This window comes from Xiphias gladius, chromosome 17 (genome assembly GCF_016859285.1).
Source record: "Xiphias gladius isolate SHS-SW01 ecotype Sanya breed wild chromosome 17, ASM1685928v1, whole genome shotgun sequence".
NCBI lineage: Eukaryota > Metazoa > Chordata > Actinopteri > Istiophoriformes > Xiphiidae > Xiphias > Xiphias gladius.
The window spans coordinates 8,554,848-8,569,799 of record NC_053416.1 but is presented as its reverse complement, the minus strand read 5'-3'; the positions used below and the strand labels follow the sequence as shown (position 1 = coordinate 8,569,799).

General features: G+C 40.6%; 1 protein-coding gene across 1 annotated transcript in view; it reads left to right on the top strand.

The window, feature by feature from the left end:
• The window catches only part of LOC120802853 (reticulon-4 receptor-like 1), a 68,694-nt gene extending 62,253 nt beyond the window's left edge, over positions 1 to 6,441 (top strand). Inside the window, exons 3-4 of the mRNA XM_040151029.1 lie at positions 4,082 to 4,536; positions 5,542 to 6,441. Coding sequence (XP_040006963.1) covers positions 4,082 to 4,536; positions 5,542 to 6,441 — 1,355 coding nt within the window. The remainder of the gene's footprint in view (positions 1 to 4,081; positions 4,537 to 5,541) is intronic.
• The last annotated feature ends 8,511 nt before the right edge of the window (positions 6,442 to 14,952 follow it).

Genomic DNA, 14,952 nt, shown 5'->3' with positions numbered 1-14,952 from the left:
GGATTGGATATTTTCCCTTACCGTTGCTGAAAACAATACATAAGAAAAAACAGCTTATGCTTATGCTACTGAAACATGGAACAACAAATCTTTTTTTCCCCCTTTGCCACCTTACTAGATTATACCTTGTTTTACAAGGCAAATGATAAATAAAACGTCTCAACAACTGGATACTGTTGGGAGATTTGCTGTCCCCAGTGTCAGAGACATATGGCAGTCAGCAGCTTTTCATCACTTCCATCTCTCGATCTGTAAACTCTAAAACACCCACAGTTACTCTGCAAGTAAAGATGTACACAATTTTTTCAGATGGGCTCAAATGTATAGATACACAGCTAGGGACATTCATTTCTTTCAAACACATATGTACATACTATGTTGCACAATGAATAGCAGAAAGACAGACGATATAATTTGGAAAGAATGAAAGGGGCAAAGAGGATGAAGAAGGAAATCAGAGTGATGATGAAGAAAATACAAAAAGGGGAAAAAAAGATAAACTGATGCAACCAGGAAGCAGAAGCAATTGGAAATGCAAACTAACGCTAGAAGCGGTATCACAAGTACATGTCAAGCAGACTTGTGCTGAAGACTATTTGAATGTTAAAAAAAAAAAAAAAAAAAAAGGCAACAGTGCAAACACCCCACTGTTGAGTTTAACATTGTAAACTTACAGTAACAGCTAAGAACACACATACTTCAAATCAAACTGTGATGACGCTTGACTCTCATTCTTTACGGAACCCTTTCTACTTACATGTAGAGCATACTTCACCAAGAAGTATGGAGACTTTTAGATTTACAACAAAGAGCTAAATGTCAGTTTCATGTCAATTTTTACAATGAAATTTAGAAGGTTAAAGCATGTAGTAAAGTTGAGGAAAAAGGTGAAGAGAAGCTTCTGTCAAGCCAAGAAAATACAGCTCTCTAAGAAACACTAATAAAGACACAAGGACACATAAGACACAGATTCATATAGACATGCATATACAGAACACCATTTTACACACTCAGATACACAAAGTACCAAATAGCAGCTTTATACCTAATTAACAGACACAGCAGGCGGGGCAGAGCAGTGCATGAAGATAAAGCTGTGCAGGAATGGAAATGTAAACGTTCTGGAGAAAGGAGGCAGAGAAGCATAAAGCAAAGGGCAACACAGATGCACAGATAAAGCAGAGGAGTAGAGAAGAGGAGGAAAGAAATGAGATAAAATCATTTTAATACCCCAAGGGACTGAATACACACTGTATGTTACAGCTTATGACAATAACGTCTGTCCAACAAAGCCTATAGGCAGATTGCGAGGGAAAAAAATAGTGTGAAACAGATAATAGTTTAAAGAAAAGGGTGGGGAAAGAAAGAGAAGAAGGTGATGGCATCTTAAACATATGCATCAATAATAAATGTGAATTGATCACTGTTGGCTATGAAATATTCAACCCTCCCCAAACCCAACAGTGGATCTGTCAGTACGAACACGTCACATGGCTGTTTAAACTGTTTAAACCAAAAGATGTTGTCAAGCTTGGGTGAAATGTGCATAAAACGATGCTCCATTTCACTTCCATTTGATGTAACAGAGCAAATTTAAATATTTTACCAAGCATGATATAGCTGCAAAGACTTGACAGCAGTATCAGATAAAGAATATATTCATCATAGTGTTGTTATATTTGTTGGTGTAAAGAATATTACACCAATAGCAGTAGTTGAGGATGTAAATTTGTACATTTGAAAATAACAAAATTGCACATCTTATACTAATGGCTACAACAATTGGTAAAATGAAATTACCAATACTTTTTTGTTATTATTAATTTGTTGTTATCTAGACAACTAAGTTAAACTATGAGTCTACAGTCATGTTTGCAGCTGATTATTAGCAGGTATAATGTTCACCATGCTCACCATCTTCGTTTAGTATTTTAGTGCTAATTAGCAAATGTCAGCAGGCTAAAGAAAAGTATACAGTTGAGGCTGAGGGGAATGTCGTTACTTTTCAGGTATTAGGTCATAAACCAAAGTACTGGACAAATTAAAATATTGACCTAATGGTGGCGCTATGTGCAAAGTCATGGCATCAGCACATTAATTACAATTCCGCCTGTGGGGTACTTGAATGTCTGTACCAAATTTCACAGCAAATCGCTCCAGTGGTTGCACAGGAATTTCACTCGAAACCAAAAATATCAACCAATATCGTAGCACCAGAGGAGAAGTCAGGGGATCAAAGTCAGTAGGATTCATCCTCTGGGGACCATGAATGTCCGTGAGCTATTTCAGTCTGGACCAAAGTGGTGGACTGACTGACAGACCGATTTTGCCATCCATAGAGGCATGCCGCTAGCCTGGCTAAATGCAGTATAATGAATAATCAGTCCTTAAACATAAACTTAAATCTAATGTAGGCTCCTGACAAAAAGCTCTAGGTAATGTTTAACATATGTGATTGAAATTTTTTTACTGTTTTAATCATAAAGTTTGTTTTTTATATTTATTAAATTTATGATACATTTTGTGTATTACTCACAATTTAAACATAAAACCTCAGATATAATTGAGTACTTGTTGCTTAACCATCTGTATTTGAAAAAGTTAAATATACATGAAGTCATATAGTGTTAAACAGGATTATACCGTCTTGATTTGTTGTTGGTACAACAGGACAGAAGATGGGCTGCCATGACGACAGCAGTTGTGTGCTATTTTGACTTTTTTTTTTTTTTGATGAAAAGGTCAGCCTTGTCAAATACAGCAGGCCCTGCTCCTAAAAAATGTCTGGGATAAAATGTCACATATGCTGTATAGACACACATACTGACAAGCACACACAAACACATTCGTTATGTTACCTGTGCGTACGTGGTTGCACAAGTGTACAGAGCTATATGGACACTTTTGTATCCCACAGGATAATGTTGCTCTGTCCTCTTGCTGACATTTCAGAACACATTGTTCTTTACAGAGCAGCTGTGTGTCAACCCAACATCTGTCCATCACATCTGTCCATGTCACCGACATGCACGCACATACACACACACACACACACACACACACAGCCAGACAAGGTTGAACATCTTTCAGCACATGATGTTCATATTGTATCATATATATCTCTCTCCATTCTGAAATTACTCCCTAGATCAGCATGTCTCCACCCTTTTTCCTTTGCCCCTTTAGCCTCCGGCCCCACCTTACATCAAACACCAGAATGATCCAAGGCAAGAAAAAAATCAAATACATAAGTAAGGAGTGAGACGAGGGGAATCTGAAAACAAAAAGTAATATCCAATTCACAGGCATCTGTCTCTTTCTCCCTCTATCATTCCCTCTCCATTTCCCTTATTGTGGGAATGTATTACAGGTGTGGTGCGTGTTCACTTGTAAACAGGAGAAACATTGATTTTCTGTCGCCTTTAGAGGATAACCAAAGGATATAACGCTGTGCGGTGCCTGATAAGATGCTGTGTGTGTCTGTGTGTATGTGTGTGTGCTGTATCGTTGAGATTGGTCCAAGGAAAACATAAATGAAAATGTGCGTACCTCTGTGACAGTCATACTATCGCACAATAAAAACCACAAGGCTGCACACACGCTCCTCCAAAAAGTGTTTGTGTACCTGAGTAGTGTTTTTTTTTTTTTATGTCCATCTGTGGTGATGAGGGGGGCCCTCTTGGTATTAAGGATTTTCAAGGTTTTTGCAAAACGGGAAAAAAAATCGGTCCCTTGAGTTTAGATTTCGGGTTTTGAAACAATTTAACAAGAAGACAACAGTCAAGGCTAGGCAAGGTTAAGGGTAAACAGTTTGAGAATCATTGAAAAATATGTAAGAAGAATGGGCTCATGTTTGTGTGCGTACATGTGTGTTTGTAAGAAATTTGTATCAGAGTCGTAAATTGTCTGCACTGAACCATGCCTATTTTTGTCCATGTAAACTGAGAGCAATGAGTGTTTCATTCAAGATGCGTCTGATAACAGAAGCTCTGCTGTATGAATTAAATAAATTCTGCACGTCTTTCTCTCTCCATCTCTATCCCGCCATCTCTTTGTGTCATTGTTTCCTCTCCTCTCTCAGGTTACGGTGGGGTGGAGTTACTGTTGGTGCTGTGTGGCCTAGATCTCTCTCTCCCCTGCCCTCGCCACTGCATCTGCTACACTTCACCAAGCACCGTCTCATGCCAGGCCCACAACTTCCATGCCGTGCCCGAGGGAATCCCTGCCCAAAGCGAGCGCGTCTTCCTGCAGAACAACAAGATACAGCGCCTGCTTCGTGGACACTTCTCACCTACAACCACCATGTTGTGGCTTTACTCCAACAACATCTCTTACATACAGCCATCCACCTTCCACGGCTTTGACCGCCTAGAGGAGCTCGACCTTGGGGACAATCGGCACTTGAAGGCCATTGCTTCAGACACCTTCCTGGGCCTGGGTCGGCTACATGCCCTGCACTTGTACCACTGTGGCCTGATCAGCCTGCCTCCCGGGATCTTTGCGGGCCTCCATAATCTCCAGTATCTCTACCTACAGGTACATGGATAATAGCCTCCTTTTATCTCTACTGTATAGTGCATCTGAATCCACAATCGCATTAGGGTGTAATCTGTCAATCAGCCCGGCTCAGCACTTACTGCCTATGAATTGGACACTGATCAAATACTAGCCGTTATCCTGAGTGCAGGGAAAATACCACAAAGCCTCCCTCACCGTAAGTAGCCCACAGTATACCTTCTGTGGTCAAATACTGTAGGGAAACAGTACAGGAATTGAAATCCAGGATTGAGTATATGATTTCATTAATCAAATGGGGGGTTTATGAGGAGAAATGGTTTTACTACATCGAAAGGATCTCTTATGCATATTATTGATGGGAAAATATATTGGTATTGGCATTAAGTGAGTAGGGTAAAGGTTACAGCTTAAATGTCTGACAGCATTCTTACATTATCTATAACAACAGCTTGTCAAATGTAGAAAAAAAAAAAAAAACACACATGTTGTGAGCAGATCACTAATAATCATTGACCCCATTCTTTCAACCAAGTCTTCAACCTCAAACACACAATTCAAAAAGTCAAGAAAATCATTTCTGACCTGTTTTATACTGCTCATCACTTTTTCTAGCTATTGAACATCCATTTGGAAGCTGTACAGATCATCCTGCATCATAGAAACAACACCAACTTTCAATTCCTTGGTCCAGCTATTTCTTGCACAAAAACTGCTTTGTCAATGTATTCTGTGTAATAAGACAAACCTATTCTTTGTGATGCTAATGTAATAATGTATAATATTGTAATGTTGTTGGTTCCTTGTTTGATGCCAGAACTCAGCTAAAAGCCATACAAAGGCATAATATTGCTGAAATAAATGTTACAATAGTGATAATAATGTCTTTCCAAAAACATTATATCACAATACAGCAAATTAAGGCAAAATTATTAATGAAATAATCAAAGTAATGTCCAATGCAATGCACTGCACCCATCTTAAGCTTCTGTTTTTACCTTTCCTGCTTCCCCCACATCCTGGCAGGACAACCAGTTAGAGTTCCTGGAGGACGACCTGTTCATTGACCTACTGAACCTAAGTCATCTCTTCCTACATGGTAATCGACTATGGAACCTTCGGCAGAACACTTTCCGTGGTCTGGGGGTCTTAGACCGCCTGCTTCTCCACCAGAACCGAATCCAGTGGGTGGACCGCCAGGCTTTCCATGACCTGCGACGCCTCACCACCCTGTACCTGTTTAATAACTCCCTGACTGAGCTATCTGGTGCCAGCCTAACTCTACTGCCAGCGCTGGAGTACCTACGACTTAATGACAACCCCTGGGAGTGTGACTGCAAGGCCCTGTCACTTTGGGATTGGCTGCGGAGGTTCAGAGGCTCCACCTCCTCTCTAATGTGTGTTTCACCACCAGAGCTGACAGGGAAAGACCTGAAAACATTGAAGAAGGAGGAACTGCCCAGTTGCTTGTCAGGCGAGGGTCATGCACATGGTGCCCCAGGTGGGGAGATGGAGCATGGAGAGTCACTGAACCACCTAAATCGTCACAGAATCCATCACAACCACCATCAGCGGCCGTACTTGCCCCACGGGGACCAATACAGCTTGCCTTCACCCTCACCCCTGCCGCGGCCACCTAAGGGAAGCCGCAGAAACTGTACCCGCCGGGGCCGCAAGGCAAAGGGGGGGCTCAATGAGGTGCAGGTACTACGGGAGGGGGGTGAGAAAGACTATACTCCAGATGGAGGTAAATATGACCTGTCTGCAACTGCAAGGAGGAAGAACAAGTGCACCCCCAGAACTTCTGTCGGCCCACCAAGTGGGGTCCAGAGAGCTAACAATAAAGCAGGGTCACACCTTGCTGATTATATTTTCTGTTTCACATCAGCTCTGCTGCTGTCACTCATCTCTGTAATCCTACGCTGAGCATGGAAATGGACACTTTCGTGCTGGTGATGCAACTCTTATGATTCATTCTCCTGAAACACCCTGCCCTGGCTCTTTAAATGAGGCATGTGTGCATAACTGTGTGTGGACATGACTGTGTATAAAGAACGATATCAAATATCTACTGTCGAAGTATCCCTGAGGTATTAGGGCAGGGATCTTTACAAGTCAAAACATGGAAGTCAGGGAAAACAATTTATCCCGTTACTTTGATGATGTCACCAAGGGAAACAACAGGAAAACTTTGCATTTGTCTCTGTGGCATTGATTGCTTCACTGAATTTATGTACTTATAAAAGCTGTACAGCCACAAAAAATAACAAGCCAATGATTCATTCGAATAATAGCGAGAAGAACACACAATTAGGATCAAAACAGTTCAAGGCTCAGTCTCTATGTTTAGCCCTCTTGACACAAATTGCGCTCTTTCAGTGCACCCTCCATCTGTTACTCTCACTGAGACCAAGACACAGTTGTTCATAACTGCTGTAATTCTCACTCATAGCACCTTAAGATTCAGAAACAAAATACTGCAGACACGAGTGGCAGTAAAATGAGTCATTGTGAAGAATTTCAGCAGTAAAAACCATGATCACTACACTGTAAGTCTACTAATAAAGTGGTTTTACTTCCATGTCTCAGGGCAGGGTTAACCCACTTTAATGCACATCTGTACTCTTGGTTTTTAGTGTAAACTCTAAAAAAAACAAAAACGCCCCTGGTGTTGTGACACATCTATATAACAATTCTTAAATTCTTGAAAATGTTCATGCCCTTGCATCCCATCAACTTAAAAGCCATTCAGAACTAACCAATCATTATATGAGCCAACTTGTCACAGTCAGTATAAATGAGTGAGTGGATGAACAAGGGAAGATTTCTGTGTTGCTGTTTGTATGCGTGTGTGTCCACTAAAGAAAACACTAAAGCCATGCGGGTAGAATGAAGCTCGATAGCAAGAGTGCCTAATGAGAGCCAGTGGACAATGAAAACAAACTGTGGAGGTAAGAGGCAGTTTCATTCAGTCTGCAACCTACAAAACAGAGGCCTCGACGAGCCTGAAGGGTCAACTTTTGCAGGCCAAGGAAAAGCTGAGGCCCGAGCCTGGCTCACAAAACTTCTGACTCCAAGAAACTGTTATGCACTTTCCTCTGTAATACTGTGGAGGTTACCGGAAAAAATATATCCTTCAAGCTATGATTCAATCCAAATAGTGACAAGAGGGATTCAAATGCTGGCAAAAAAGGCTCTACAATCAGGGAAGAGTACTGATGACCACCACAACACTGCAATCTATGTCCTGCAATGGTCTAATCAATTGCTGAAACTCAAAAAACAAAAGCAGTTCGGAATCTGTGATGATTATCACAGGGCAGAGGGACTAACTGCTCACTGCTCGAGAATTTCTTTCTTTGTTCTCTCTTGTGTGTTTAGTGCACTCCCAAACAGATGGACTTGACAATCTGTAAGCCCTGACTGGAGAGTTGGATTTTAATGCTGCTAATGTAGGTCTGAAGAGAGTGAATCCTGGACCCATTTCCGAGTCTCGGGATCCTTCTTTAGGAAAATAACAGAGAAGGACAAAGGACAGATTGTGGGAAACGGCACCCTGAACCATGAACTGGAACAGTTCAAGCATACACATCCCTAACAAAACCCGATCACCCTCACAGCCTTCCTGTCCCACTGAAAATTACTAATCCCTATCAGTCCGGGCCTTCCAAACCCCACAGCAGAGCACCACAGATGCTGTCCAGGCTTTGACTTTAGACCTGAACTGTTTCAGAGTCAGATATATACACGGGCCATCCGGGTACCTTAACTAGCCGGTAATGCTAAAGGTCTCTTTATTTCTTATAGCATTACAAAGTTATACATTCTATTTTAAAAAATCATGACATGCTGATAAAAAGCACAAAAAAATTATTAGTTTGGTTTGCTGGCAACCTAAAAATATCTGATTTGGATTGGAATCCAAGAGCAGGGGCAACATTTGTACCCTGCTTGTGTGTGTTTTCTGCTGAGCCCTGCCTTTTCATGTCTATCTATTTAAATGTTGGGGACGAACAGAAGCCTGCCACTGGTGTCATTCTCCTGACATGTAGGATTAGAGACCCCTACTGGTGAACTTGTTTGTGCTGCTGTGAACCCAGAGGTGATGTAAATTGTGTCTGTTTATTCTTGTGAAAATGACTTTTTTTGTAAAAAGAAAAGAAAAAAAAAAGGGAAAAAAAGAGAAACTGACTCTCTGTTGTGTCTCAGTAGTTCCCTCAGTAAATAAACAGGGAGCTAAAGGCTGGAAGTTTATTTTTTATTTCATATGATAACTATCATTATTTTTGCTTTTTTTACCCCATTCTAATTTTTTTTTGTTTTGTTTTGTTTTGCTGACTAATTTAAGATAAATGGTACACTGCACTGCCTGTCTCCTGCTCCTCCTATTCTCTTTTCTATCCTTCTATTCATTCCTCTGTATTTCCCTCCCCCTTTTCCCTCACCTCTTCCCCAACCTTCTGCCCTCTCCCTGTCTGTCTGCTTATTCCCTTCCTCACTCTCTACGTTCTTCGCTACTGTCTTTTCCACCCTCATTGCCATCCCACCCCAACCCCAACCCCCTTCTCCTTATTCTTTTCCTCCCCTCTCTTCCTTTGTGCAACCCAAATGTTTTGTATGTGGTTATCAAGCAATGCCAGACTCAAAAGCTGTTTATAAATAACATTAAATGGAAAGTGTCCTCAAATGGCTGAGGTGGTCTGTGTTTGTTTGCCTCATTTTTGTTAGTACATATGCACATCTGTATATGCGTGTATGTGTCTGTGTGTGGCTAATAGACAGGCCTCTAAAATGAGCCCTGAGGCTGAATGATAAGGCTATGAAAGTAAAGAAAAATGGTTCAAAAGTAAAAAAGGTAATGGAATAAGTGCATACATTCATCTACTGCGGGGAGAGAAACATACCCGCATTTGACCAGGATATATTTTTGCCTCCTTCATGTCCTAGTTTCACTCATACACTTATAAAATATGCATCAGAATTACTGTAAGCACACGCGCACACACAAACTCACAAATACACACACCTGTCGGTCTGTATTAGCTGTGAGGGTGCAAGGGAGGTGTCTTGTGTCAGGTCAAGGTGAGGTCAAATAGAGAGCTAGCATGCGCTACGTCTACTTTGATTGTTTGCACAGCGTTCTTATTCATGCATGTGTGTTTCTACGTGGCACTGAATCATTCTATGCCTTTGTGTTTCTGTTTACTATATGTGCATGTCCACCGGTGTTACCAAGTACGCCCACTGTCACGGCAGATCCATCCTGACAGCCGGCGAGGGCAGGAGGAGAGGTGTGCCTCTGAGAGACAGTATCAGTGCTCCGTTTGTAAAACAAAGCTGACAATTGGGGGAGAGAGAGAAAGAGAACAAGTAAAGCACAAGGACTTAAAGGCAGAGGGGTGGAGATATCTGCGAAAAGAAATCCATGAAGTAGTTATCAGTACCAAGCAGACCAGCAGTCAGGGGAGAGGAAGTCGGTATACTATGGGTGGCTGCAGCATCAGCTCCGAGTTCAGTCAATCACGTGTGTCCCACACGAAGCCTGGGCCGCACTTTACATGTGTTCATCCATCTATAGGCACTATGCACTGAAGAACAGAATTTAAATTAGAGCACAGAGCTTCTGTTTCAGTGAGTTCAGGGAGATTTGTGAAATAGAAATCTGCTTCTAAGACAGAAGCCACATTGGTAAAGGCACATTAATTATGAAGGGACTTAAAATAAAGTTATATATATGAGTAAAGAATGACTGGTAGGGGTGGGGAGGAAATATAAGGGAGAATGAAAGGAGGGAAGAAACAAACAAAGGAGCAAGGTAATAAGTAAAAGAACAAAGAAAAGTAATAAAAAAGAAAGCAAGAATGAAGATGCAACAATGAAGAGAAGGCTGAAGCCAGGGAGGATCTCATTAAGGGAAAAGGGGAGAATGTATGAATGTATTGCTGAAGGAAGAAAGATGGCAGAAAGGCAGTAAGTAGCAAAGGGAGAAAGGTCAGAGTAAAGAAAGAAAAAATTAGGTAGGAATGTCGGAAGGAAAAATGCCAGGAATGTGACAGATATGGGGAAAAAGGACAAAGGACAAAGAGAACAGGAAAGTATGTGAGGAGGGAAAGCACAAAAAAGGGGAATGGCAAAGAAGGAGGGAGGGAAAGAAGGGACAACTAAAGATAAATAACAGAAGGAACGAGGGATGGAAGAAATACAGGAAAAGGGAGGAAATTGAGAGAAAAGAAGGGATAAAGTCAAGTAGGAAATGGGATAGAAAGCAAGATAGGGAATTTAAAATCTATAAAGATGCTGTTAAGGACAATCGCAGGAACTCAAAAAGTTAAGGAAGGAAGGATGGAATTAATGGAGAAAACAAGGTAGCAGAGAAGAGGAAGAGATGTGGAGAGAGGGACGCACAGGGAAAGAGAGAAATAATCCAGTGACGCATGTATGCAGGCTTCATGATCAAACAGAAGCACAGCTCATCCACTAGTTCAGTCCCTAAGCTTAGGATCTGAAATGGCCGCATGTGAATATTTATATATGCCTATGTTCCCTCCAAACGCAAAGAGGCCAGGCAAAATTGATTTCTCTGAGTGAATCCCTGTAGAGTTGAGACTCAGCAAAAGAAAAGCAGAAACAAGCAAGGGAGGGTGAAAAGAAAGAAATAAAGCACCTCTAGAAAGAACAGTAGGAGATTTTGCAAAACAAGTGGAAAACTAAGAAACGGGAGAAACCTTCAGTGAAATGCAAATGTGTGATGTTTCCACCAAATTGATGCATACATTGCCGAATGCAAGCAGCATATTTGCACTGCGTGATTTGATTTTCGTTCCCATCACCATCCAAGCGCGATGCATCTATCACGCACCAGCTCACATGCCTCACAGTACCTTCCTGTAAGCACCGTTTAACACAAGCCGCCTTTTTGGTGCCATAACTCCATCAGGCTACATTACACTCATTGTCGGCAGATATCTGATTCTAATTAGGAAAAAGGTCAAAGTGTGGAATCATAATGGAGCCAGTGGGGACTTGCAGCCATGAAACCGCCAGCCTATACCCTGGTAGATCCAGCTTGATCTGTCAGAAAAATGTAATGCCAGTCTGTTTCAAGTTAAAACTTTCATAACATTCACTCACACTTTAACATTACTTGACAGCTCCTTTTGCTCCATCTTAGTCTAAACCCACAATACAGAGTGGTTCCTTTGTTCAATAGTCTACATATTATTGTTATTTGACAGATCCAAATATCACAGTTTTAAAGGGTAACAAAAGTTCATGTGCTTTTGAACAAAAAATGGAACAGTCAGCCACAGCTGGAGACATAGTCCACCTTTTGGCAGGAGAGTCTTACAAAAGGAAATCCAAGAAATGGCATTTCAATAAGCAGCTGATGTTGATGTCTTTATCATCTGTTGTGTGTGCTTGGTGAATCAAACATGAGTCAGTCTGTTTTCAACAGTTTTAGAGTCTTGCTGCAGTTTTATTAAATGTTTCATCATCCTAGATTAATGTTTTAAATAAGTGAAGTCTCTGTATCTGCACTGTGACACACAGGCAGTGTTGTCTCAGAAACAATATTTGTGTTTCTAACTACATTTTTAATGCTCTGTTCCCTCAACCAAACAATCTCAAAAGAGATTGAGTCTAGATTAAGAGTTGGCCCAATGTAAACACACTTTATAAGAGTCTATACAGCCACACTTGTGGCTCTGTGAGTCTGTACTTAAAAGGTAATTAAAAGCATGCTAGCTAGCTAGCCCCGGCCCAGCCCGTCTCATACTTTGTACCTCACTGTAGCATCCAGCGCTACATGAGAGGATGAAGAAGTAGCGCTGCCCATAAGGTAATAAACCACATTCGCCGACGAAGAAAATAAGTGATGGAAGCAAAACAAGAGTTAACGTTGGCGTTGCTATCCAACGAAGTTTGATGCTGAACTCGCAATTTTTCTTCTAGACTGGTAAGTAAACAGTTGTTAATGCTAACTTTAGCTATGCAGCAAGAGCAAATATTCACATAGTGCACCTTTAAGCAGGGTGTATCAGCAACCTAATATGCTCACAGTGACAATACTAAAGTAACATACTGATGTTTAGCCAGTAATGTTTACCATGTTTACTATCTTAGTTCAGCGTGTTAGCATGCTAACATTAGTAAATGAGCACTAAGCACAGAGTGCAGCTGAGGCTCATGGGAATGTCATTGGTTTTGCAAGTAAATCTTGTTGATCTTGAACAAAAGTATTTGACAGATTAAAACGTTTACCTGATGGTAGTGAAAGAGAAAAAAAGTTAAAGAATCAGCAAAATTGTTACAACTCGTGAATGTCTTTACAAATTTCCATGGCAATCCCTCCAAAAACTGTAAAGACATTTCACTCAAAACCTCGGAGTGCCAACCTCAGGGTGTTGAGATATCAACAACTATTGGCTTACTTTTCCAACAGTTGTTGTTGAGATATCAATTCAATGTGATGCCATATACTCTAAACTCCTCCCACTAAAAACCTACACCTCTACATGTCATCTAGATGCTGGTCCAACTTACTTTGTACACCCTAAGTTCTTCTATATTTTTAATTATTTGCTGCCTTTTGGCCATGAGTCATTCCCCTTTTTAGTTTTTAAAATGCTTAAATTAACTTCCTGAATTGATAAAAAGCTCATCTTAATTTTTGATCTTGTCACAACGTCCAAGCTTCTAAACTCACATCACTATCAAATCATTGCACTTGTCTGGTGCAATGAATGCACGAAGAATTTTGCTGGGGTAAGTTCAGTTCTGGGGGAGTTCGCCATCTTCCCTACTCACTCAGGCTGACAAGACAGATGCCTTTCTTATGTTTCTTCACTGAGTTTAAGGGTATGAAAAAGGTTAGAATGGCTCAACTACTTTAAGTCACCAGGATCACAAAGTACCTCCGTAAAAGCAGTAAGTAATAGTGTAATTTGTCCATTTATGACCCTGTAAATTTGACCACATTCACGGTACAACTGGACATGTTTTATGACTGTCATCATACTGTCATTTTTTTTGATTGAGGACTTCCTTACTTTTGAAAAGAGCTGATTGATTGTACAGACTTTCAAACATGTTATCGTAACTTCGAGCTGTATGAAATGACAGTAAAAGGCCTTCAAGAGATTGAATAACTCTGGACAGGTAGGTCATTGGCAATTAGAGTTGAATTAGTCTTTTTAAACTGGTGCTGAACACATTACAATACAGACATGAAAACACATGGGCATCACACATTCAACACACTGTACACAGTCAGACAACTCACACAGACCAGATTCACCTGAAAACAGAATATATGCAGAGCTGATATTTAACGTCTACACTCTGATCTCATCGCTTGCACTCTGTAATCTTACACCAAGCTCAGCAGAACAGAGAAGCCACACTGATGATAAACTTCCTCCAAAACCACATTACAGTAGGTACAGAGCACAACAACAGATATTACACAAATGCCATGTGGCTAATCCCCAAAAGGGCACCTCCAACCAGTGCAGGGAATATAATATTTAGTGCACAGATATGGATAAATCTAAATCCAGCAATTCACCTGATATGCAGCAGCAGGCAGAGACACATTCACTGCACATACTGTACAGTAATTATTCACTTAACATGAGTATATTAGAAAATCGAACATTCATGGCTTGGATCAGACAATGAGAAGCAGTAGATGACCATCAGGAGATGGAAACAAGCTAAACCCTATCAATGAGCACAGCTGTACCAGCAGCATAAACCACAGAACAGAAGAAGTTAAAATGTAATTATGACGAGAAGAATAGTAAAAGCAAGATGTCACACAATCCCATCAAGCTGAGGTAAAGTTTTTATCTAATGTTTGGCTTAGTGTGAAGGCTGTGGAGAAAATGTTAATGTGAGTACTTATTCTATATGTTACAAAAAAAAATTTGAGTTTACCATGAAGCCATGCAGAGAAATAATCTGACAAGACGACAGTCATGTTTACATCCTGAAGGCTGTAGTAGAGACTAAAACAACAGCAACAACCTACTGTTGTAAAACCAGTTTAGCCCATTACGTTCATTAACACTCAAACTTCATATTTCAACACTTGTAAATCAACAGTATGAAATCATCATAACACACCAGCCGATAAACGACCAAATGAAAAGAAAAATAAGCAATTCATATTGAAAACCAATGCAAACAACGCACACTGATAGCAAACACCAACATATCACCCGTAACAGATCAACGCTAGAGCCCGCCCGATACTCAGTGTTTGAGGTGATCCAGATATCAATCATTGAGAATTTAAAATGCCCAATAAAAAAATATGTCTATTTTAACATAAGCAAACATTTTATTAAGGAAGGATTGTGGACCAACAACCGTATTGAGCAGGATATTTTCCAGAATTAAACTTGTCAGTGCTCTCTGTTGGACAAACTGTAA